The 24,241-nt window shown below is 42.7% G+C and overlaps 1 protein-coding gene across 2 annotated transcripts in view; it reads left to right on the top strand.

Annotated features, from left to right (window-relative positions):
- LOC127439375 (NMDA receptor synaptonuclear signaling and neuronal migration factor-like) overlaps positions 1–8,515 on the top strand; it is a 41,208-nt gene extending 32,693 nt beyond the window's left edge. For both annotated transcript variants that reach the window (XM_051695624.1, XM_051695621.1), the window contains 2 exons: positions 3,951–4,026; positions 5,429–8,515. In XM_051695624.1, the coding sequence (XP_051551584.1) occupies positions 3,951–4,026; positions 5,429–5,526 (174 nt within the window). In that variant the 3' untranslated portion in view covers positions 5,527–8,515. The remainder of the gene's footprint in view (positions 1–3,950; positions 4,027–5,428) is intronic.
- Positions 8,516–24,241: the final 15,726 nt, after the last annotated feature.

Genomic DNA, 24,241 nt, shown 5'->3' with positions numbered 1-24,241 from the left:
GATCATTTTCAAGCACTGTTTAAAAATGTTCTGCAACACCATTATGCTACAGGTACATTATGCACCTGTTTGACAAATGCCGGGTAAGCAAATCATGATGCAGTTTGTTGATTGAAGTACACACAATCTCCTGATTGAAGTGCACATTTAAGCATGAAACTGGAGTGCTTATATGCAGTCTTTTACCTCACTAAAATTTCTGCCACCTGAGCAGTTCATCTCACTGTTTTCTGCAGGCAGGTCAACAGAGAAAAAAAAAAAAAAAAACGTTTTTTTTTTTTTTTTTTTTAAAGTAGGCTCTTTCAGTGCATTAAGCAATTTTCCCCATGGCCCTCTGAGCACTACCCTGCTTCTTCAGAAGGGCAAAGAAAGAGCTGGAGTGATCTTACTATTTATAACACCTGACCAGGTGCAGCAAGCAACCAAACAGCTCTACGCCAAGATCTCTTTGATTTAAAGCTCCTGCCTTTTTTCTTTTGATGCAGTGTTGCTGTCAGATAACAGTAATACACTGTGTCTGTGATTTGTTTCTGTTTGCCGTGCCAAGGCAGCAGCAGGCGGCCATATGTCTTGTGTGTTCTATACTAGAAAACTAATAAGCCTTTAACAATTGCCTGAGCTCCCATAACATTCTACAGAATAAAAGGAAGGGGCTAATTGTCATGCATCATCATAACTATGAGTCTTGAACAGTTCCTCATAAGTGCTGTTGTAAATTTGAGTAGCTAATGCTTTTTTGCTTTTAATATTTATGATTTCTCTGGCGTCTTGCATCATATTTGGCTCATACTTATGAAAGATGATTCTGAATGGAAGCACTTTGGTTTAGTAATGACTTAGAAAAGGACTGGCCAAATGGCAGATGTCCCTTCCTTCACTACTATCAAAAGAGATTGATAAAGCTTCCCGTAGCTTTCATGATTGATTAGAGAGGTGGAGAGTAGTTCCTATGAAAGGAAAAAAAGAATTGCACAAACACCCAGAAGAGAGATGATGCTGACAGTGACCAGAGAAACAGAAGTTGAGGGATGAAGACATGGAAAGCAGGGGGCAGTTAATGCATTCTGACAAGCTTTGTCCTGCTGAAGTATTCTCATTGACACTACCAGACCCCCTCCAGTGACCCCGACCACTGTATAGTAGAACACAGTTTAACACTACTTAATTCGCTTCTTTTCAGCTCACTCTGGACACATATACTGTTTACCTTCAAATGACTCCCATTAGCAACATATGCAATCACACTACCATCACAGTCAGCCACAGTGAAATTTGAACAAAAAGATTTTGATTAGTATTTTGAAGTGATAGACAGATATATCAGTCAAGCTAATTAATTGGACATTATTTGGCCATTTGAAGATCTGCCCATAACCATGACAGCTTGGCTAATTAACAGATATGGTAATTCCGCCTATCCACCTTATTTTGCAACATGGAAGTAAGCAGCGGCTGCATTTCCGGCGAATGTGTAAAAGTTCCACTGTTATTGACCGCAATGTAAATAAATAGAAGAATAATAATGCCAGAATTTAGTTATATAAGTTTATAAACTATCACACAACCACAGGATGTATAGCAGAATGATGGCCTAAGGTCAGATAATTTTCTAACTTCAGCATTTATAGTAAAAGAGTAAGTAAATCATTCACTTGTTGCTGTGTGTTGTATTGAAGAGACAGTAATAAATCTGCTTCTTACTTTACCGAGATCGTGACGATGCATTGTTCATTGTCTCCATGTAAACCTCCATTTATATGTACCTGCATAACCTCCAATGATGCCTTTATTTGTTTATTTCCAAAGGCAATGTTTCATAAGCCATGCTGAATGCTAATCTGCGTGTCTGTTTACTATGCACCGCTAAGAAAGAGAGAATGCTCTCTGACAAGAATGGAGAGTAAAATGTGTTTATTAATTTGCCAGTATGAAACAAGATGTAGTTTTGGTGCAAAGAAAGTTAAAGCAGCATTTACCCAGTGGCTTTCTGCTCTCTGTTGGTTGTGTAAAATTTGTGGAGGTGTGTCAGATGGTGCAGAGGACTGTCCTGTCAGCGCCTGATCTCTCATTCATTCTGCCTGTGCAACAGTATGATAAAATGATGGCAAAATGCGATATAGGGTAAAACTAGATTATATGCGTTCAAAACCAATTCGTTTATGAAAATCATAATTAATGGTGATAAAATGATGACATATATTGCCAGCCTGTAATATAAAGCAGCATAATGTAGTATTTTTGTATAGCTAAAATAGCTGGAAGTGGCTGAAACCGGAAGTGGTCCACATTCAAGGTTGATAATGGCGGTGCCCTAGTTTTGCTGAATAATAAGGTGGATAGTATTAGATCCAAAATCTACCCACAATAAATAATATCTAGTCAATGGATACTTACAGTTTCTGTTTTCAAGTTTTTTAATTTTGAGTAGGCTAAATACAGAGGGCTCAAAAATAAGGATGGCCTGCTGGCCCAGGGCCAGTGTCAGAGAGTTTCAGGTTAGTTGATGAAACTGTCACTTTCCCAATAGTCTTAGAGTTTTACCAGCTATTTACATATTAAAAACCTAGTAATTGCATTGTAAATGTTTTGAAATGTATAATTTTTTTATTTATTTTTTGTGGGGCCAGTGAGAATGTTGGCAGGGCAAATACAATTTTGAATTACTGGCCCAACTGGGCCAGCAGAAAACAAAATCCTTATTGTTGAGCCCAGATATATAATAAAATAAGTGATCCTTTTCAGCAATTTTGTATACATCTCATTTGCTTTTATTAAGTTGTATTAAAGGAATAGTTCACCTAAGAATGATAATCCTTTCATCATTTACTCCCCACTGTGCCATCATGAAATCATGTGACTTTTTTCTGCAGAATACAAAACAAAGGTATTTTAATGGAGATATGAAGTGAATATATCCATACAATGCAAGTCAATGGGGACTAACACATTTCTAAGCTCCAAAAAGGTCATAAATGCAGCATAAAGGTAACCCATACAACTCGAGTTGTTTAACCCATGTGTTCTGAAGCAATATGACCAGTTTTGTGTGAGAACATACCAAATCTTGACATCTGAGATTTTGAAGCTGTCAAGAGCAAGGAAGTGTAATCGAGCTTCAGATCGTGATCATGCCTAGGATCAATAGATTAATAATGATTAATCTTTCAATCTATTAATCTATTTATATGAAGATTTAGAGTGAAAAATAAGTTACATTTTGGTCTGTTCTCACCCAAAACTGATTGCATCACTTCAGAAGACATAAATTAAACCACAAGGATTAGATCTGTCTTTTTTAGAGCTTGAAAGTCTTGGATTGCCTTGCATTGTATGGATATATTCACATTATATCTCCATCAGTATATCTTGGTTTTTGTTCCGTGGATGAAAGATAGTCACATGAATTTGAGACAGCAAAAGAGTGACTAATGATGAGACAATTATCATTTGTGGATGAATTCTTTTTTTTAACCTGTAGATGCTCATTGACCCCACCCATGGGTTTGACTGTACTTTGCTTAAATGAGTTTACATTTACTATATAGAGTGCTGTTCAAAATTGTTCATAATGTTGATAAATTATACATCTTTATAATTTGTCAACATTATTAACTCTTTTTTGACTAGACTATATAGTAAATGTGAACTAATTTAAGCAAAGTGACATCAGTTTTTTTTGGGGGGGGGGGGGGGGGGCATGCACATCAACAGGTTAAAGTATATCAGTGTTATTAAGGAAATTGCCTAACCTGCTCTCTAGATATCTGTATTGCCATCGTCCATTGAAAAATTTATCTTGCTCAATCATTAGATTTTAGTTTTTTGGGGGGAATATTGAAGTTCTTTTGCCAATTTCAACTTGTTTCTTCTTTTTTGTGTCACTGTGTTAGTTTTTAATAACTGTGAAAATAGAGAAGTAGTGAAATGGTAAAACTTTCTCTCTTCCTCAGCTTTTTCAAAACCTCAAGCGACTGATGAAACCTCATGCCATTGAGTTTAAGTCTCCTCTGGAACTGTCAGCACAGGGTATGTGCACTGCACACACACACACACACAAACACACACACACACACTCACATAGTTGACCACTTATATATGCTGAAACACATTAAAAACAGACCCTGGCTAAGCAAAAGAGCACACAACTACAGTGGCCCCAGAAAGTATTTGGACACTTAAGCTGCTATGAAAAATTTATGAATGTCTTGGTATTATATAACAAAATATCAAAGCAAGTGAAATATTTTTGAAAATTAGCAAAAGCTCACTTTTTATGCAAAAATGTAAAGTTGTTAGATTTTAATTTGTTAGAACAATAAATACAGTATATTAGTCAAAATTAAGACTACTAATGTATTTACTCACTTTCTGGTTCAAAAGCTTAGTGGAATATGTCTATATATAATGTGATAAACTACACACATTTAGTCGCATATGGGAGGGATTTATGCACATATGATTGTAAAGGTTTGATAGAAAGAAAGAGCGATCTTGGGATTTTAAGAATCGACATCGGGATCGTTCAAAAGAAGATCACACTTAAGCGGAATATCAATATTTTTGCCTGGCCCTCGTGCCAAACGCGTGAGAGAGGCTCAGCGTGTCCATGAGAGAAACTGGCTTAGTTTCAGTCTCTCTTGCGCCTCATAGAAGCGTCTCTGACTGCACTGAGGAACACAGCTTAGAGTTTGCACTTATTTAGACGACCTGCTTCTTTATTGAAATGCTGGACATGATATGAATACACACATAGTTGAATATAAATATTGATACATGGATCTAAACTATCGATACAATATTGTGAGAAATGTATGCCGATATATGGATATTTGATTGTATCGACACAGCAGTAATTAGTTTTACATTTTGTTATTTAATACAATTACATTTATACTTTTAAGTGTGGCTCAAATGTCTAGTAGTATCAGTACTCACTGTGTATACTATTATATCTGGACTGGTGCTAATTTATCAGGCTTTGATAGATAAACAAACAAACAAACACAAGGCATTTGTAAAGCAACCTGTCTGCCAGGTGACCTCTGACCCCAACAAAATGTTCTCATCCATACCACAGCAACTGATTTTAACAGTAATAATTCTCCAGTGAAGACCTCATCATCTTTTCCCACTGTTTTTTTTTCTTCTCACTGAACCCAGGAGGCCCACTCCCTCCCCTTCCCTTCCCTCCTTCCTCTTCCATCTTCCTTTGTCCCCTACGGACTCTATGCAGCTTGATTCACACTGTTGAGGGATAATTACCACTGTTTTAAATAGAGAACTGTATTTAAAACACCCACAAAGGCCTATAAATGCTTCGTCATCTGATATATTTCACACAGCAGATGGCGCAGTGATATACTGCCTGCAATTTTATTGTCAGTTTTATTTAGGAGAGCTAAAAATGTTCCACTCTCTGCATTCTCAGGTAAGGAGATGATCGAGATGTACTTTGACTTCCGTCTCTACCGCTTGTGGAAGAGCCGTCAGCACTCCAAACTCCTCGACTACGATGACCTTCTGTGACATTGTGTAGTTGGTTTAAGCAGCCCAAGAGGCAGGTAGCTTACTTTAGGGCCCACGTGGCAACGTTCCCTCCCAAGAAAGCCTAGGCAGAAATGTCCTGAGGTGGAGAAGGGAGACTGAGGAAGATGAGGTTGTGGATGAAGATGGTTAACATTGCAAAGATGCTTGAATCTTCTGCCCTCAGATGTACAGAGAGGCGAAGCAGCCACTACTGTTAGGTGCTGTGTGTTCACCCCCATCCATTTAGGCTTTAAGCCTCTGAGAGAAAGAGAAACATTTGGTAAATAACACGGTCTTTTAGCCTGTGTGAAGGTATACAAAGTAATGTTCAATTTCTATGAGAGATGAAAAAGCTGTAATAAGAAGATGGAAAAGTAGGAACAGATACTTTTTCTATTTTTGAGTAGCCGTGTTTGTGGTAAACTAGCAGGGATAGTGATGCAAAGGCTATGTTTTAAACAGGTCTTGAGATTAATATTTCATTCACTATCTTCCAGAAGAAACTGGAATTACTTGTTGTATTTACATATCCAATCTAACTCTATAGAATTACTACTGTAATTTATTTTTCAACCTAATGATATTTTACAGTTTTCATTTTTAAACTATGGTGTTTTCTGTTTATAATTGTTAAGAGGAAAAAAAAAAAGAACTCAGGTTTTATTCATCTCACTGACCTCCCTCTGTAATGTACTTCCTGTAAGAAGAAAGAAACAGTGGAAAAAGAAATATATATATTTTTTTCAATTCAGCAGGAAGTTTTTCAGTCAGAATGATTGAGTTACCTAAAAGGGGTTAAAATAACACTCACAATATCTGCATCTGGGGATTTGTGTGTGTGTTTAGGTGTTTTAAGACTTCTATAGATTTAGTTTATTGATCCATTGTCTAAAATAATTTATGTGTATCATTAAGGCATGTGTAGACAAAGCTTGCTATAGAGCAGCAGATTTTGTTTTGTGGTATCTTCCAACTTTTAGCTCCAGATAACACCTTTTAAAAATGTTCTAGTATATTAAGCAAACATTAGATTCAGGAAAACACTAATTAAATATAGACAGAAGTACACAATTAATTTCTCTCAGATTGTACCATATTTGTATTGTATTTCTCTGGCTGTGTTTTGTCATAAGCGTCTGTGTGTATTTAACGTGATGTTATGAGCTATACACAAGTTCTTTGGTCTTTGATATAGCAGGCAACATTATTATGTGTAGGATAACTCAACTGATAGTTTTTTATTTCATACATTTCATGAGTTAAAGTGCAAATGTGTCTGCAATATTTCTCTTTGAATTGTAAGTAGTACTGAATGTTACTGTGATCATGTTTTAAATATCGAAATTAGAGTTTCACACATGCTTTCCACTTAAAAAAAAAAAAAACAGAAACTATATAGGATAGTACACTTAGCCTCTAAAGCAATACTCTGGGGAGGAAAATGTTCTCAAAGCTCTCTGTTTGGTGCGTGGGTGCGTTTTGGACGCACCAAATAGATAAACTGATATATTGGAAGATAGTTGTACTTTAATGATCATGCCATTAGTAGATGTTCAAGTGCAAACAGCAGCGGCTTGTACATATAGTTCAAGGCATTACATAGAATGCTGCCAGATACAAAATGTGCAATGTGGTTACTCCTTGCTGGTTTAAAACTGTGGAAGGAGAAGGCATTGTTATATCTGGTGGCAGCAATCAGAAAATATCCCCAATATCACTTTTTAGAACAAAATAAACTGGTGTCCGTAGGTGCCCTCAAGTTGTGGAGAGAGATTGTGCAGAATTAAACGTATATGTGTGTCTGAGGATGAGTGTGTGTTTTAACATTAGAGATGTGCACAATGGCACTGAGATGTGAAGGATGCATCTGTGTTTGCCTCCATGTTGATCCATCACACTCTTTTCATCTATGATCACTCATGCAGACACCCAGATAATCAAATAAAGCACAAGAGCATATCTATGTATCTAGGGCCATCAGGGGGAATGGAGTGTGTTCTGTTTTGATAAAATCAAAACAGTCCAGCAGCTCAATTTCTGAGGAAATCAGAGATTTGTTTCTGATGATTGCATGTTTTCATATGTAATGCTTTGTATTTTGCCTTCCAGGATCATTTAAACTTAAATAATCATCTCCTTACTGTATACCAAAATCATTGTATGCTATAACAAAGTAGACTGTATATACACTATATATATATATATATATGAAAATGTATAGAGGGATGATATGGGGACATAGAACATAGCATTTGATATATAAAGCTTGTTATTACGTGTTGTTGAGGAAGTGTAGCACATGCCAACCATAAGGACTCTGTATGGAGCCATCTGAAATTGCAGAAAGGTCTATGGCAAGTCAGTTGTAAAACATGATGTGTGAAGACCCACATCACACTCTTGCAATAAGACATTTATTAACTCTAGTGTATGCTGTATGGCCTTGTGTTGATTGTATCATGTCTGCATCAGTAGGATCTTTGAGAGTCATTGTCACTTTTCATCACTTTGACATTTACTCTGGGTTTATTCCATTTTAACACTGCATGTGTGGTCCAATTTATAATACACCCATTCCTTATACATGCTGATCTTCAAAACTATTTTGTAACATTAACTATATTTTTTCTAGGGCAGACTGTACTGCTTTACTTCTTGAACAGACTGTTGTCTGAATATGTTATGATGCTGTTTATGACTTCAACAGCATCTGTTTTATTTTAACCATGACTACTGGCTTTGCAGCGCAATGGAGAGTGACAAGCAGGATGTCAATATGCTTTGGGCAATAATTTCTGAAGGCTACAGGCAGTTTTGCTCTCACTTTAAAATTAGCTCAACAAATAATTAATGATCCTAATTTGAAACAGTCAAACTACTTTGTTAGTTGTGATGCTAATGTATCATACTAATTTTAACAACTCCTAAACTTTAATATTGACATATGACAAGTTTTGGGGAAGCTACTTTGAAACTGTAGCTTCCCAAGCTACAAGCTACTCGTAACGTAAAGGAACGTTCCATGTTCATTTCAAGTTAAGCTCGATCAACAGCGTTTTAGACATAATATTGATTATCACAAAAATTTATTCTGACTCGTCCCTCCTTTTCTTTAAAAACAGCAAAAATCTTGGTTCCAGTGAGGCACTTACAATGGAAGTGAATGGGGGCCATTTTTTCTATGTTAAAATACTCACTGTTTCAAAAGTATAGCCACAAGACAAAAGATATGTGTGTAAACATGATTTGAATGTGATAAAATCACTTACAAACCTTTTCTGTGTAAAGTTATAGCCAATTTTACAACTTGGTTACCATGACGATGTAATTTCAACAAACCCTAAAATGACTAAAAATTACGATTTAAACAATTTTACAGCTAAAATAATACACACTCAAATAATACAGGTTTTAAGAGAATAATTAATGCAATTGCTTTTATAAAATTATAAGCTTCACATTTCTGGCTACATAGACTTTCATTGTCCCCATTCACTTCCATTGTAAGTGCCTGACTGTAACCTCAATTTTTGCTTTTTTTTTAAAGAAAGGAGGGATGGGTCGAAATTTATTTTTGTGGTAATCAATATTATGCCACAAATGCTGTTAATTGAGCTTAACTTGTATTGAACCCGGAATATTCCTTTAAAGTAGTTAAACTACAGTCAAGCTACTTTTTTAACTAGTTAGCTACACTACAAACCACAACAATATCACTATTATAAAATCACAATTAATACAGTCACGATTAAAATATTACTATAGTAAAACCATGGTTAATTTTTGTGAGGGTTTAACAAATAGAGTGACAACATTGAATCGAACATACATTTATAAGTAGTATACACACTATTATAACTGAATTGAAATTTAGTGATAAACAGTACAAAAAAGCAATACACTAAATATTTGCCTTAAAAAAGAAGGCAAAGTACCTTTAAAGCTGCACAAGGCTCAAGTGAATCATTTATTTGAGCTAGTTCATCTACATGAATCGAGTTTCTAAAGCTAAACATAAGGGATACATTTATTTTACATTTATTCATTTTACATAAACTGTCCAAAAGAACTGATCCACATTGATTACTCTCTCAGCTCCATTGCTGTGTTCACAATACAATATGACTAATATAGTGACGCTACCGCTCTACTTGTTGGAAAATATACCTTGTTTCTGGAAAAAAACAATACTATTGTGAAAATAGCTTAACTACTGTCATGCTACTGAAAAATGTAGATAAGATAGTAGCATAGCTACTTTTAGCTAACTACTCCCCAACAATGGATATGACACAGAGGTAAATGATATGTGTTATGAAAAATCAATATTACTTTTAGTTCTCTTAGTGGAGTTTGTGGAGCAAAAACTGGAGGACTGATATGCTGAGATAAAAGAGTCTTTGAGAAATGGAGAGAGTAATATCTGCAGAATGTTAAAATGGTTCTTTCGTGGTTTTAATGTGCTACCTGCCTAAGGGAAAGAAAATACCCACAGGATCCGGATTTTGACCAACAGAACAAAATATGAAGAATTATTAAATCTAGATCGCACACTACTTGAAAATGTCTTTTATTTTTATTTTATTTTTTTATACAACCTTTCAAAGCAGAGCTTTTCTGTTGAGACTCATTCTTGTTCTGCAGCTCTAAGGTGATGTCCTGCTGTTTGATACAGAGTTGTTGATTAGATTAAATGCTGAATGATTGACAGCATCGTGATTGCACAGTTAGACTCTTTGGCTTATGATGTTGAAAGAAATAGGTTTTTAAAAGTGACTTGCAATGTCTCTCTTATTCTCTGCAAAGCCTAGTACGTGGAACTAATAACTTCTAAGCAGTTTTAGTAGCAATGAGATCACTTCAAATAGCCTGTATTACAATATCTAGAAAGTCTTGAAGAGTGATGACTGTAAACATGTATGTATTTATTAACTAGGCTGAATTGCCAAATGTTTAAAATTATAGCTTAGTTCCAATAGATGGTCAATATTTCTTAAGCGAATTAGAGTGCTCATCTTGTCATTTTGCTACTTTAAAGAACTGAGTGCAACTCATAGTTCCTATCTCTTTATTAGCTCAGTGTTTGCAGTATTTGCTAAAAGTTAGTTTGCTGTAAAACTGTACTTCATAAAAAGGTTTGTTTTTCTTTGTACAACCTCTTCACAGCAATGAACACTGGAAATGTTTCCTAATCTGTTTTACAGTAAAATGTGCCCATCTTTAAGTGAAACAAGTCTTGGGTCTTCTTTTCTCACCATGAACATGATTTTCCTCCTTAAAATAAAAGAAATCTGAAATGAAAACAAAGTGGTAAACCACAGGAAAACAGGAGGTGTGTGAAGGCACATGGCCAGCCACATCCAAGAAAAAACAAAGGAGAAATAAAAATGGGTGGCATTTACTTAGATTCAGCATTGTTTTTGACATCTGTCCATTATGATCTCCAAATGCTGTTTGATGAACACATCCATGCTCACATGAAAATGTGCATACTGTATATATATATATATATATATATATATATATATATATATATATATATATATATATATATATACAAAAAAACAATGCTGAATGGCCCTAAGTTTGGAATAATGTACAGATTTTGCTCTTATGGAAAGAAATTGGTACTTTATTTACCAAAGTGGCATTCAGCTGATCACAATGTATAGTGAGGACATTAATAATGTGAAAAATTATTATTACAATTTGAATAAAATGTTCAGAACTTCTTAAACTACTTCAGAGTTCTCATCAAAAAATCCTCCATGTGCAGCAATGACAGCTTTGCAGATCCTTGGCATTCTAGCTATCAGTTTGTCCAGATACTCAGTTGACATTTCACCCCACGCTTCCTGTAGCACTTGCCATAGATGTGGCTGTCTCACGAACCTTACAGTCTAGTTGATCCCACAAAAGCTCAATGGGGTTAAGATCCATAACACTCTTTTCCAATTATCAGTTGTCCAATGTCTGTGTTTCTTTGCCCACTCTAACCTTTTCTTTTTGTTTTTCTGTTTCAAAAGTGGCTTTTTCTTTGCAATTTTTCCCATAAGGCCTGCACCCCTGAGTCTTCTCTTTACTGTTGTACATGAAACGTCCTGGTTACTTTCGTAACCTCCGTTCCCTGATGGAGGGAACGAGATGTTGTGTTGATGTAGTGACACTAGGGGTCACTCTTGGGAGTCCCAAACACCTCTGATCTTTGAAAAAAGGCCAATGGGAATTGGTGTGTGGAATTTGCATGCCACTCCCCCCGGACATACGGGTATAAAAGGAGCTGGTATGCAACCACTCATTCAGGTTTTGTGCTGAGGAGCCAAGACAAAGTCCCGGTCATTTCAGCGGGTAGTTCAGTATTGTGGCAGGAGGGAAACAACGTCTCGTTCCCTCCATCAGGGAACGGAGGTTACGAAAGTAACCAGGACGTTCCCTATCTGTCACTCACTCGACGGTGCGTCGATGTAGTGACAATAAGGGTCCCTATACGAAATGGCACAGTAAGCTGAACTGTGTTATGTGGACTGGTGGTGCGAGACTGCCAGTGTGACGGCCAGCGCACCAGGCCATCACGTAACCTCCCCCGACGCTCTTATGAGCGTCGAACGATCCTTAGGGAACAAGTCATCTACCCAAAAAAATAGGGACAGGCTAGCCCAGTCGTGGCCTCTTTTCCTCTCTTTTCTCCCCAAAAAGAGTGGAATTTGTTTACCGACTGGGGCCATAAGTGTCTACATCGGGGGTGTCACTCCCAAGGGGAAGACACCGCGGAGACCACACCCCGAGGGTGGGGGTGGGGGGGGGGTGTATTTTGAATTGAAATACATCACATGGTCTTACTGAGTCTTGTCGGAAGTATGTCATGTGGAGAAGTCCCATGGTAGGTCCTACCCGAGAGGGGAGGAACTCTACAAACACGGTGATTGGGGGCAGAGGAACCACTGCTCAAGGAAGATGCAGTTTACCAACAGGGAAATTATTTAGCAGCAGATATACATCACATGGGGCCACCTATGGGAAACCAGCACAAGTGGAGCACCTACCCTAGTACAGGGCTTAGTTAGCACATGTACTGGGCCGGCAGTGAGTTTCTCCGCAAACTCGTCTGCCACAGGGCTAAGGAGGAAAATAATCCAGGGATCACCACTTTGTGAACACTACTGGGAGTCAACAGCGCATGTCTTCACCTCAAAGGAGGGAAAGGCGCTATGTGCAAGCGGTACACCCGGCCAGCTGTCCCGGAACTTACCTGTTCGTACCTGACAATACACGGGACGAAACCGGCTCAACCCGGAGATTGTAGAACCTCGCAAAGGTGTTGGGTGTTGCCCAGCCCGCTGCTCTGCAGATGTCTGCTAGAGAGGCGCCATTGGTCAGGGCCCAGGAGGCCGCCGCACTCCTGGTAGAATGGGCTCATAGCCCCGTGGGGGGCAGCATGTGCTGCCCGTGATATGTCATCACGATGGCGTCAATGACCCAATGCGCGATCCTCTGTTTGGAGACTGCGCATCTCTGGGGGTCTTCGCATCGGAAAGAACACCACTTAACAAACAGACGCCACTTCAAAGCATACAGGCGCCTTGTAGAGGGAGCCCTAGTCTGAGTGATTGTGTCTACCACCTCGGGTGGTAGGCCACTGTGGTCTTCCGCATCCCGTCCAGGGGCCAGACATGGAGGTTCCAGAGGTCTGGTCGCGGGTGCCAGATGGTGCCCCGTCCCTGAGAAAGAAGGTCCTTCGATTGCAAGTAGGCTCACTGGGGGAAATGCATATTTGCAAAGTCCTGGGGGCCAGCTGTGTGCCATATATTGAGGGGTGCCTTGGTCAGGGCGTACCAAAGTGGGCAGTGGGAGGATTCCCAGGAAGCAAACAGGTCTACCTGTGCTCGACCGAATCGACTCCAAATCAGCTGGACCACCTGGGGGTGGAGTCTCCACTCTCCCCTGAGTGTAACCTGTCATGACAGCGTGTCTGCTGCGGTGTTGCGGTCGCCCAGGATGTGAGTGGCTCGCAGCGACTTGAGGTGCTGCTGACTCCAGAGGAGGAGATGGCGGGCGAGTTGTGACATGCAACACGAGCGTATGCCACCGTTGCCGTGTTGTTTGTCTGAACCAACACATGCTTGCCCTGGATCAACGTCTGAAGCCTCCGCAGGGAGAGCAGTACTGCCAACAACTCGAGGCAGTTGATGTGCCAACGTAGCTGTGGGCCAGTCCAGGAGCCGGCGGCTGCATGCCCGTTGCATACGGCGCCCCAGCCTGTCTTGGAGGCGTCCATCGTGGACATGTGGTGAAATTAAATGAAAACGAAACAAAAGATTCTCCTCCCAGCCCTCCACCAGGGGATGGAGTGGTCTGTTCACCAGCTCCAGAGCAGCGGATCTCCTCGTCCCTGGGTTCTTGGAGGCCGGCCGTGAGACGGGTGGCGTCTGCTTCCTGCAGTGGACTCCACGCCGGGGCCCGGGCCATGGGGGCGGGCTGCAGCGGAGCCGGTGCTGTTGCTGCAGGAGGATGGGGTGCGGGGTCTTGAGCCACGCCGGGGTAGGATATGTTGAGTGGCCTCCGTCTGCTGCTTCACCACCAAGAACTGCTGGGCAAAGTCCTCAACAGTGTCGCCAAACAGGCCAATGGGGGCGTCAAGGAACCATGCCTTGTCAGCCTCTCTCATCTCAACCAGGTTGAGCCAGAGGTGGCATTCCTGGACCACCAGGGTGGACATCGCCTGCCCGAGAGACCGCGCCGTGACCTTCATCGCCCGGAGAGTGAGGTCGGTCACTGAGCGCAGTGCCTTGGCTTGGTGTACCTGCAGGAGAGCCATGGCATGCAGGGCGGAGGCGGCTTATCCAGCGGCGCCGTAGGCCTTAGCCGTCAGAGACGACGTGAACCTACAGGCCCTGGATGGAAGCTTCGGGTGCCCATGCCAGGTGGTGGTGCTCTGCGGGCACAAGTGCACTGGGAGCACCTTATCCACCTGGGGGATCCCTGAATAGCCCCTGGCCGCCCCACCATCGAGGGTAGTGAGGACGGGGGAGCTGAGAGTCCAGGATTGGGTCGTGAAAGGTGCCCTCCATGATCTTGTCAGATCCGCATGCACCTCCGGGAAGAAAGGAACCGGGGCCAGGCACGGCCGTGAGCGGTGCTTCGAGCCGAGGAAACAATTCGAGCCGAGGGTTCCACTCTATCCTGACGCTCGTGGCTGCCCGGGCAAGCATGTTGGCCTGCGACTGCCTCCGCGTCGGATTGAACGAGCCTGCTCTCCAATGCTGTGCTCGAGAGCTCATTGTCTTCCTGGACCCTGAATAAGAGGTCGAACTCGCCCTGAGACGAGCCGGCAGTCTCATCCGAGAGCCCGACCGGGGCAAGCGAGCGTGCTGAGGAATGGGAGGTCCATGGGGGGAAACCCGGTGGAGGTGCTCCCATTGACATCCCCAAATCGCCCCCAGTGCTAACCGCCGCGGCCTCATACCCGTAGGTAGAAGGACCGAGGCAGGGAGCCACTGGGGTGGCTTGCTTTCTTACGAAGACAAGCCGCGACCGCAACATTGCCATGGTCATGTTCTCGCAATGAGGGCAAGACCCATCCACGAATGATGTCTCCATGTGGGCAGTGCCCAGACACGTAAGACAATGATTGTGGCCGCCAGAAGCCGAGAGATAACGACCGCAACCAGGAATAACACACAAACGGAAAGTCATCTTTAAAAAGACGTTCCGTGTGTGCCGCTATTTTAGTGAAGAAAATATACTCTTTTAGAATATACTCTTTTTGTTGTTTGTTTCTGCCGAAGTGCCCAGGGGCGTTCTATGCACTGCACCGGTGCAGAGGGGGAGAAGCCGCTGAAATGCGCCGTAAGAATCCAGCAGAGGAGGTGAATGAAAATCGCAGAGAATTCAGCTCAATGAATAGAACTGCTCGGCTCCGAAGAGAAAATCTGAATGAGTGGTTGCATACCAGCTCCTTTTATACCCGTATGTCCGGGGGAGTGGCATGCAAATTCCACTCGCCAATTCCCATTGGCCTTTTTTCAAAGATCAGAGGTGTTGGGGCTACCAAGAGTGACCCCTAGTGAGTGACAGATAGGGAACTGGTGTTGAGTGGTAGAATTCAATGAAGCTGTCAGCTGAGGATATGTGAGGCATCTATTTCTAAAACTAGAGACTCTGATGTACTTATCCTCTTGTTTAGTTGTACATCTGACCTTCCACATCTCATTCTGTCCTTGTTAGAGCCAGTTGTCCTTTGTCTTTGAAGACTGTAGTGCACACCTTTGTATGAAATCTTCAGTTTCTTGGCAATTTCAAGCATTGTATAGCCTTCATTCCTCAAAACAATGATTGACTGACAAGTTTCTGGAGAAAGCTGTTTTTTTTTTTGTGTGTGTGTGTGTGTTTTTTTTTGTTGTTGTTGTTGTTTTTTGCCATTTTTGACCTAATATTAACCTGAAGACATGTCAGTCTATTGCATACTGTGGTAACTCAAAAACAAACATAAAGACAATTTTAAGCTTCATTTAACGAACCAAATAGCTTTCAGCAGTGTTTCATATAATGTCAAGTGAGTTTCTAGTACCAAATTAGCAATTTAGCATGATTACTCAAGGATAAGTTGTTGGAGTGATGGCTGCTGGAAATGGGGCCTGTCTAGATTTCATCAAAAATGACTTTTTTCAAATAGTGATGGAGCTGTTTTACATTAGTAATGTCCTGACTATACTTTGTGATCAGTTGAATGCCACTTTGGTGAATTAAAGTACCAATTTCCTTCCGAAACAGCAAAATCTGTACATTATTCCAAACTCTTGGCTGCCAGTGTTTATATATATATATATATATATATATATATATATATATATATATATATATATATAGATATAGATATATATATATATATATATATAATTATTACCTATCAAATCAAATGTAAATAATGCACAAAATATAACATAAATGTTCTGCTAGAATATTTTAGATAATTGGCCAGTCTGTAGTTATGTTCAGTAATACAGCTCTCTACTGTTTAAATTTAAATGTGTCACTTTAAATGTCACTTTAAATTTTGATCTAATTGCTGTGTTATGCTTAAAAGATATTGGGAGTGTTTTTATCAAATTTAGTGTATAACATATATATATATATATATTTATATGTTTCCAACAATGACCTGAAGTGCAGCAAAGGCCACTCTGCCAAATCTCTTGACAAAATCACAGTTTGCAGTGTTTAATTGGTGCTGTATTGTTGAGGTTGTGAAATGTATGGTCCTGGAAGACTTTTGGTTCATTACAAATAATGAGTCAGACAAGCTCATCAGTACCACAACATAACATTCTATTGTCCAATCAGGAATTATAAACACAATAATAAATAATAATAAAAAAAAAAACATTTATCACAAAGTCAGCATTGATTTCACATGGTGAAAAAGGGTAGATAGACTGTTTGTCACTGTTTGCTAGCCAAGCAGTTTGTTTCAGTGTGATGGCGCATGGAGGAGGAAGAGAGAGGGGAGTGATCTATCTTCTACCAACACAAATATAGACAGCCAGAGAGAAACAGAATGTGTGCTCTGTTGGCATTTGCCCCACATACACCAAGGTCACAACACCGCTTCACTGTCGTTGTCTTATTATTACACAAAAATGCAATACACTGTAAAACCCAATTACCTTCCTGGATGTGGTATCTGTAGTGCACTGTGTCTGCTAAAACACATTGTAGCACTCACCGGCCACTCTCTTGCACCTATTGACAATGGGTCTGAAAAGTGTTTTGAATTTCAAAATAGCTGATGCTGCTTGGCAATGCATTAGGTACTGAATACATTCTCTTTGAGTAGTTTGAATGTTCTGTAATGTCCTATTAAGCAAGTACAATCCAGGTCAAATCAGTAACAGTTAAAAATCTCTGTAGTGTTCAGTATAAAAGTTGGAGAAAAAAAAAAGAAAAAAAAAACTGTGCCATGCACACTGTGAGGTTTAGGGCAAAGGTAATACTTAGAGAAACTGGGTTAGCAAATAGAGCAGCCATCAGATTAATGAAGCACTCTGTTCTTCTAAGGGGCCATACACACCGAACACATTTTTGTGTCCATATGTTTTAAATGTTTTTCTATGTAAACGTGCTAGATCAGTGGTTCTCAAACAGGGGGTCTTAGCAAACGTCCAAGGGGGACTTAAGTCAAATCATAATGTAGGCCTACAACATTAAAACATAATTTTTTTAAACATCTTAAATAATAAAATAAATTGATGAGTGATGAGTATTTTAATCAATTGACACATCTCTTTTCAGGGGCTTTAAATATTGTGGTTGGGGGGGTGGAGGGATAGGGTTTTTTTTACACCTCAAGTGTTTGCACACCAACATGAGGGTTAATGGAAAGTCCATCTCTATTAGCCTGCTTGTGTCTCTGCTGCAGTTTTTGAAGATTAATTGGATTGAACTTGGATATAGACTATAAAGATCTGATCAATAATCCAGGATGAGAGAGCGCTGCAGATGCATGAGTGTAGACAAGAGGGGGCAGCTATGAGTTCTGCTGGATTATGATATTGACATTTTACAGCAAAGTGATCCTCCAAACCTGCCAGTACTCTATAACCTATTGCGCCAACGGATGAAATAAGAGGGTGACCGACTCTAAACTAAGGTTTATGATGTATACAGCAATCACTGCCTGGTCGTCTGACTAACCCTCACAGAAGAGAGGCAACATTGCATCATCTATTTCTAGTTGGGTTATTAGGTGTGACAGGCTGGAGCATCCTGGTGTCTTAAGTGATTAGGGTAATGTGTGCTGATGGGAGAAGGGAGCTACCGGGTGCATTGCCCAAGTGCATCCATCATTATTACATGGAACAGGGGAATGCTCCATCCCGCTCTGCTTCACTGAGTGATATTAATGCCATGATGCCACATGGTGAATGTGGAGGTTTGTGTATGGATAGAAAAGCTCCACTGAGACTTTCCACATATTGCTGTTATATAATGCATTTTCACATTATATGACCACCGCGTCCATGTGTACCATGTGTCATAAAAGAATAAATAGCGGTTAGTGTAAGCAAGCGGTTAGTGTAAGTGCAAGTCCGTGCATATTGATAATGGAAAATACTGATGATGAATATTTGTAGTTTACAGGATCTTGATTTATGGCTTGTGGTAATGTTTTGTTCTACCTCTAGAGAGATAAAATACACAGTCGCTACAAAGAACAAGACCTAGTGATCCTGATTTTGTTTTAAAATGAATATTTTGGGTTAAATACAAGCTAACCTCCTCTAGTTGAAATTATTTTTGTGGGAATCAACAGCACGATGCTGTCGATTACCAGAAAAAAAAGGCATTGACAGAAATTTACTTACACTGGCAGTCTAGGGGGCAATCATAAGCTGGCTGGATGGTTCTTGTTGCAGAAAAGTGCTGTTCCGTACCAATCTGAGATCACTGGCATGGTTAGGGTATGTTTCCACTGTGGTGCTATAAAATCAGGATTAGAACAGGGTACAATTAGATAACTGTGCTGAGACTTTTGTGGCCTGGTGTTGAAAAAGCACTTATTGCTTGTGCATGAACCACAATAATCCTAACACACACAGGACATGTTTTTTCTTTTCCTCTTTTTTTATTTATTTATTTTGCTGTTTACAAAGGAATATTCTGGGTTCAATACAATTTAAGCTCAATCGACAGCATTTGAGGCATAATACTGATTACCACAAACATGAATTTTGACTTGTCCCTCCTTTTCTTTAAAAAAAAGCAAAAATCGTCATGGTTGCTTGCGTAACCTCTGTTCCCTGATGGAGGGAACGAGATGTTGTGTCGATGTAGTGACACTAGGAGTCACTCTTGGGAGCCCGAGACACCTCTGGTCTTTGATAAAAGGCCAGTGAAAATTGGCAAGTGGTATTTGCATGCCACTCCCCCAGACATACGGGTATAAAAGGAGCTGGCGTGCAACTCATTCAGGTTTTATGCTGAGGAGCAGAGACAAGGTCTGGCCATTTCAGCGGGTAGTTCAGCGTTGTGGCAGGAGGGAAACAACGTCTCGTTTCCTCCATCAGGGAACGGAGGTTATGCAAGTAACTATGACGTTCCCTATCTGTCACTCACTCGACGTTGTGTCGATGTAGTGACACTAGGGGTCCCTATACATAACGCCGCAACTGGCTGAAATGTGTTACGTGAACTGGCAGTGTGTGACAGGCAGACAACTGTGTGCCTTGTAGCCAGCGCACCAGACCAACACATAACCTCCCCCAACATAGTTATGAGTGTCGAACGGCCCTTTGGGGACAAGTCAACTTCCCAAAAGATAGAGACAGGCTAGCCCAGTCGTGGCCTCTTTTCCATTTCTTTTTTCCACTCCCTAAAAAAAGGGGGAATATCCGACTGGGTCTAGTCGGGGGGTGTCCCTCCAAAGGGGAGGACACCGCGGAGGCCACACCTTGCCCAGAGAGAGGGGGGGATATTTAAGTGGAAAATACATCACATGGTCTTGCCAACCATGTGGAGAATTCTCATGGTAAATCCTACCCAACAGGGGAGGAGTTACTACAAACATGGAGACTGTGGCAGAGGGGCTCTGCCCAAGGAAGATGCAGTTTTCCAACAGGGAAACGAATTAGCGGAAGATATACATCGCATGGGGTTACCTTACAGGGAACCACCACATGCAGAGAACCTACCCCAGAACAGGGCTCTTAGTTAGCTCGTGTACTGGGCCGGCAGCGAGTCTCTCCAAAAACTCAACTGCCACAGTGCTCGGAGAAAGTCAACCAGGGAACATAGTTTGTGAACACTACTGGGAATTAATGGCACACATCTTCAGCTCAGAGGAGGTGGAAGGCATTATATGCAAGCGATTCACCCGGCCGGCTATCCCGGGCTTATCCGCTTATATTGCGTGCCACTACCCGGGACGAAACTGGTTCCACCCAGAGGTTGTAGAACCTCGCAAAGGTGTTGGGTGTTGCCCAGCCCGCTGCTCTGCAAATGTCTGTCAGAGAGACACCCCTGGCCAGGGCCCAGGAGGCCACTACACCCCTGGTAGAATGGGCTCGTAGCCCTACGGGGGGCGGCACGTCCTGGGCATGATATACCATAGCTATGGCGTCAATGAGCCAGTGGGCGATCCTCTGCTTGGAGACAGCGCTTCCTTTCCGCTGTGCACCAAAGCAGACAAAGAGCTGCTCAGAGATCCTAAAGCTCTGCGTGCGATCCAAATAGATGCGTAAAGCACGCACCGGATACAGCAATGACAGGGCTGGGTCTGCCTCCTCCTGGGTCAGCACTCGCAGGTTCACCACCTGGTCCCTAAAAGAGGTCGTGGGAACCTTGGGCACATAGCGAGGTCGGGGTCTCGAGATCACGTGAGAGTAGCTCGGACCGAACGCCAGGCATGTTTCGCTGACAGAGAACGTTTGCAGGTCTCCTACCCTTTTGATGGAAGTGAGCGCAGTCAGGAGGGCAGTCTTCAAGGAGAGTGCCTTAAGCTCAGCTGACTGCAAAGTCTCAAAGGGGGCTCTCTGTAGACCCTGAAGAACTACAGAGTGGTCCCATGCGGGAACGAGGCACGGTCTGGAGTGGCTCAGCCTCCTGTCGCCTCTCAGGAACCTGATGATCAGGTCGTGCTTCCCTAAGGACTTACGTCCACTGTGTCGTGGTGTGCTGCTACAGCAGCAACGTACACCTTCAAGGTGGAAGGGGACAGCCGCCCTTCCAACCTCTCCTGCAGGAAGGAAAGCACCGATCTGACTGCACATCTCTGGGGGTCTTCCCATCGGGAAGAACACCACATAGCGAACAGATGCCACTTAAAGGCATACAGGCACCTTGTAGAGGGGGCCCTAGCCTGAGTGATCGTGTCTACCACCACGGGTGGTAGACCGCTTAGGTCTTCCGTGACCCGTCCAGGGGCTAGACATGGAGATTCCAGAGGTCTGGTCGCGGGTGCCAGATGGTGCCCCGTCCCTGAGAAAGAAGGTCCTTCCTCAGGGGAATTTGCCGGGGGGGATGTCGCGAGGAGCGTGAGGTCCGAGAACCATGTCTGGGTGGGCCAGTAGGGTGCTACCTGGATGACCTGCTCCTCGTCCTCCATGACCTTGCACAGAGTCTGTGCAAGTAGGCTCACTGGGGGAAATGCATATTTGCGCAGGCCAGGGGGCCAGCTGTGTGCCAGCGTGTCTATGCCGAGAGGTGCCTCGGTCAGGGCATACCAGGGCGGGCAGTGGGAGGATTCTTGGGAGGCGAACAGGTCTACCTGTGCCTGTCCGAATCGACTCCAGATAAGCTGGACCACCTGAGGGTGGAGTCCCCACTCTCCCCTGAGGGTAACCTGCCATGACAGCGCATCCGCTGCAGTGTTGAAGTCACCCGGGATGTGAGTGGCTCGCAGCGACTTGAGGTGCTGCTGACTCCAGAGGAGGAGACGGCGGGCAAGTTGTGACATACAATGAGAGCGCAGACCGCCTTGGTGGTTGACATATGCTTCCATTGCCGTGTTGTCTGTCCAAACTTACACGTGCTTGCCCTGGATCAATGGCCGGAACCTCCACAGGGCCAGTAGAATTGCCAGCAACTCGAGGCAGTTGATGTGCCAACGTAGCCGCGGGCATGTCCATAAGCCGGCGGCTGGGTGCCCATTGAAAACAGCGCCCCAGCCCATTTTGGAGGCGTCTGTCGTGACCACGACGCGCCTGGGGACCTGCTCTAGGGGAACGCCTGCCCATAGAAACGAGAGGTCGGTCCAAGGGCTGAAGAGACGGTGACAGACTGGCGTGATGACCACGCAATGTGTCCCGCGGCACCATGCCCATCTTGGGACTAGAGTCTGAAGCCAGTGTTGAAGCGGTCTCATATGCATCAACCCAAGTGGGGTGGCCACCGCTGAGGATGCCATATGCCCCAGGAGCCTCTGAAAGAGTTTCAGTGGAACTGCTGTTTTATGTTTGAACGCCTTCAAACAGGTCAGCACCGACTGTGCACACTCGTTCGTGAGGCGTGCTGTCAATGAGACTGAGTCCAACTCCAAACCGAGAAAAGAGACGCTATGAACCGGGAGGAGCTTGCTCTTTTCCCAGTAGATCCGAAGCCCTAATCGGCTGAGGTGCGAGAACACCAAGTCCCTGTGTGCACACAACATGTCCCGAGAGTGAGCTAGGATTAGCCAATCATCGAGATAGTTGAGAATGCGAATGCACACCTCCCTTAACGGGGCAAGAGCTGCTTCTGTAACCTCGTGAAGACGCGAGGGGACAAGGACACGCCGAAAGGGAGGACCTTGTACTGATATGCCTGACCCTCGAATGAAAACCGGAGGAAGGGTCTGTGTTGAAGTAGAATTGAGACGTGAAAGTACGCGTCCTTCAGGTCTACTGCCGTAAACTAATCTTGATGCCGGACCCTCGCCAGAATGCATTTTTGCATCAGCATCTTGAACGTGAGTCTGTGTAAAGCCCGGTTCAGTACTCACAGGTCCAAGATTGGCCGCAACCCACCGCCTTTTTTCGGTTTGATGAAGTAGGGGCTGTAAAACCCCTTCTTCATCTTGGCCGGAGGGACAGGTTCTATCGCACCCTTCCGTAGGAAGGTGGCAATCTCCGTGCGCAAGGTAGCAGCGTTTTCGTCCTTCACCAAGGTGAAGTGGATACCGCTGAACCTGGGCGGACGCCTCGTGAACTGAATCGCGTAGCCGAGTCAGACGGTCCGGACCAGCCATCGCGACGGATTGGAAAGCGCAAGCCACGCATCCAAGTTCCGCACAAGGGGGACCAAAGGGACAACCTCATCGGACGTACCGGCAGGTGGGGCCTCGCGGCGGGGCGGAGCTCAAGGTGCCACACCATGTCATGGCCGTGCTGAGTCTAGGGACATCGAAGCACTTACCTGGCTCCTTGTGACCACCCCCGGTACAGCCTGGGACGGTAGACATCGACCGTTCGGCTCTGAAGAGAAAATCTCCTTTTATACCCGTATGTCCGGGGGAGTGGCATGCAAATACCACTCGCCAATTTTCATTGGCCTTTTATCAAAGACCAGAGGTGTCTCAGGCTCCCAAGAGTGACCCCTAGTGTCACTACATCGAAACAACGTCGAGTGAGTGACAGATAGGGAACTTTGGTTATAGTGATTTAAACAACTTTACAGCTCAAATAATACACAAGTTTTAACAGAAGAGTTAATGCAGTTGCTTTTTTCAAAATTTATTTTTTGTCGGGATCAACATAATTGGCCTAATTTATTTACGGCAATCAGAGTGTGGTAATGGCTCTCAATTTAGTGAGGCTATCTTCTCATTTATCTGTGGATACAGCCTCAACATCAAAGAGTGCTTAGCACTTTAGGTGTTCCACACTCAGCTGTTCTCTGAATTCATAGTGTTACTTTTACTGCATGTGTTCCTCACTTTTCTGTTCTCAGAACTGTTCCTGTTCCTGTAGCTCACCTAGAAAGTATAGCACTAGCAGTTCCAAAGAGCATGGGTTCAATAATTCCCAGAGAACATACTGATGTTGAGCTTGAATGCAACATAAGTAAAATGAATGATAATGCATCCTGAACCCTCCCGGACAACAGCTATGGGCTGCCTCCTTCCATGTCAATCAACCATTGCTCAAAAACAAGGGTTTTAAACCAGCTACGTGCAGATTTAAAAGAGCTGATAACTGATACATAGTCGCCCACTGAAAAAAAGCCCCTGCATATACTGTACATA

The sequence above is a fragment of the Myxocyprinus asiaticus genome, chromosome 4, assembly GCF_019703515.2.
Source record: "Myxocyprinus asiaticus isolate MX2 ecotype Aquarium Trade chromosome 4, UBuf_Myxa_2, whole genome shotgun sequence".
NCBI classification, from domain to species: domain Eukaryota; kingdom Metazoa; phylum Chordata; class Actinopteri; order Cypriniformes; family Catostomidae; genus Myxocyprinus; species Myxocyprinus asiaticus.
This window is presented reverse-complemented; position numbering and strand designations above follow the sequence as displayed.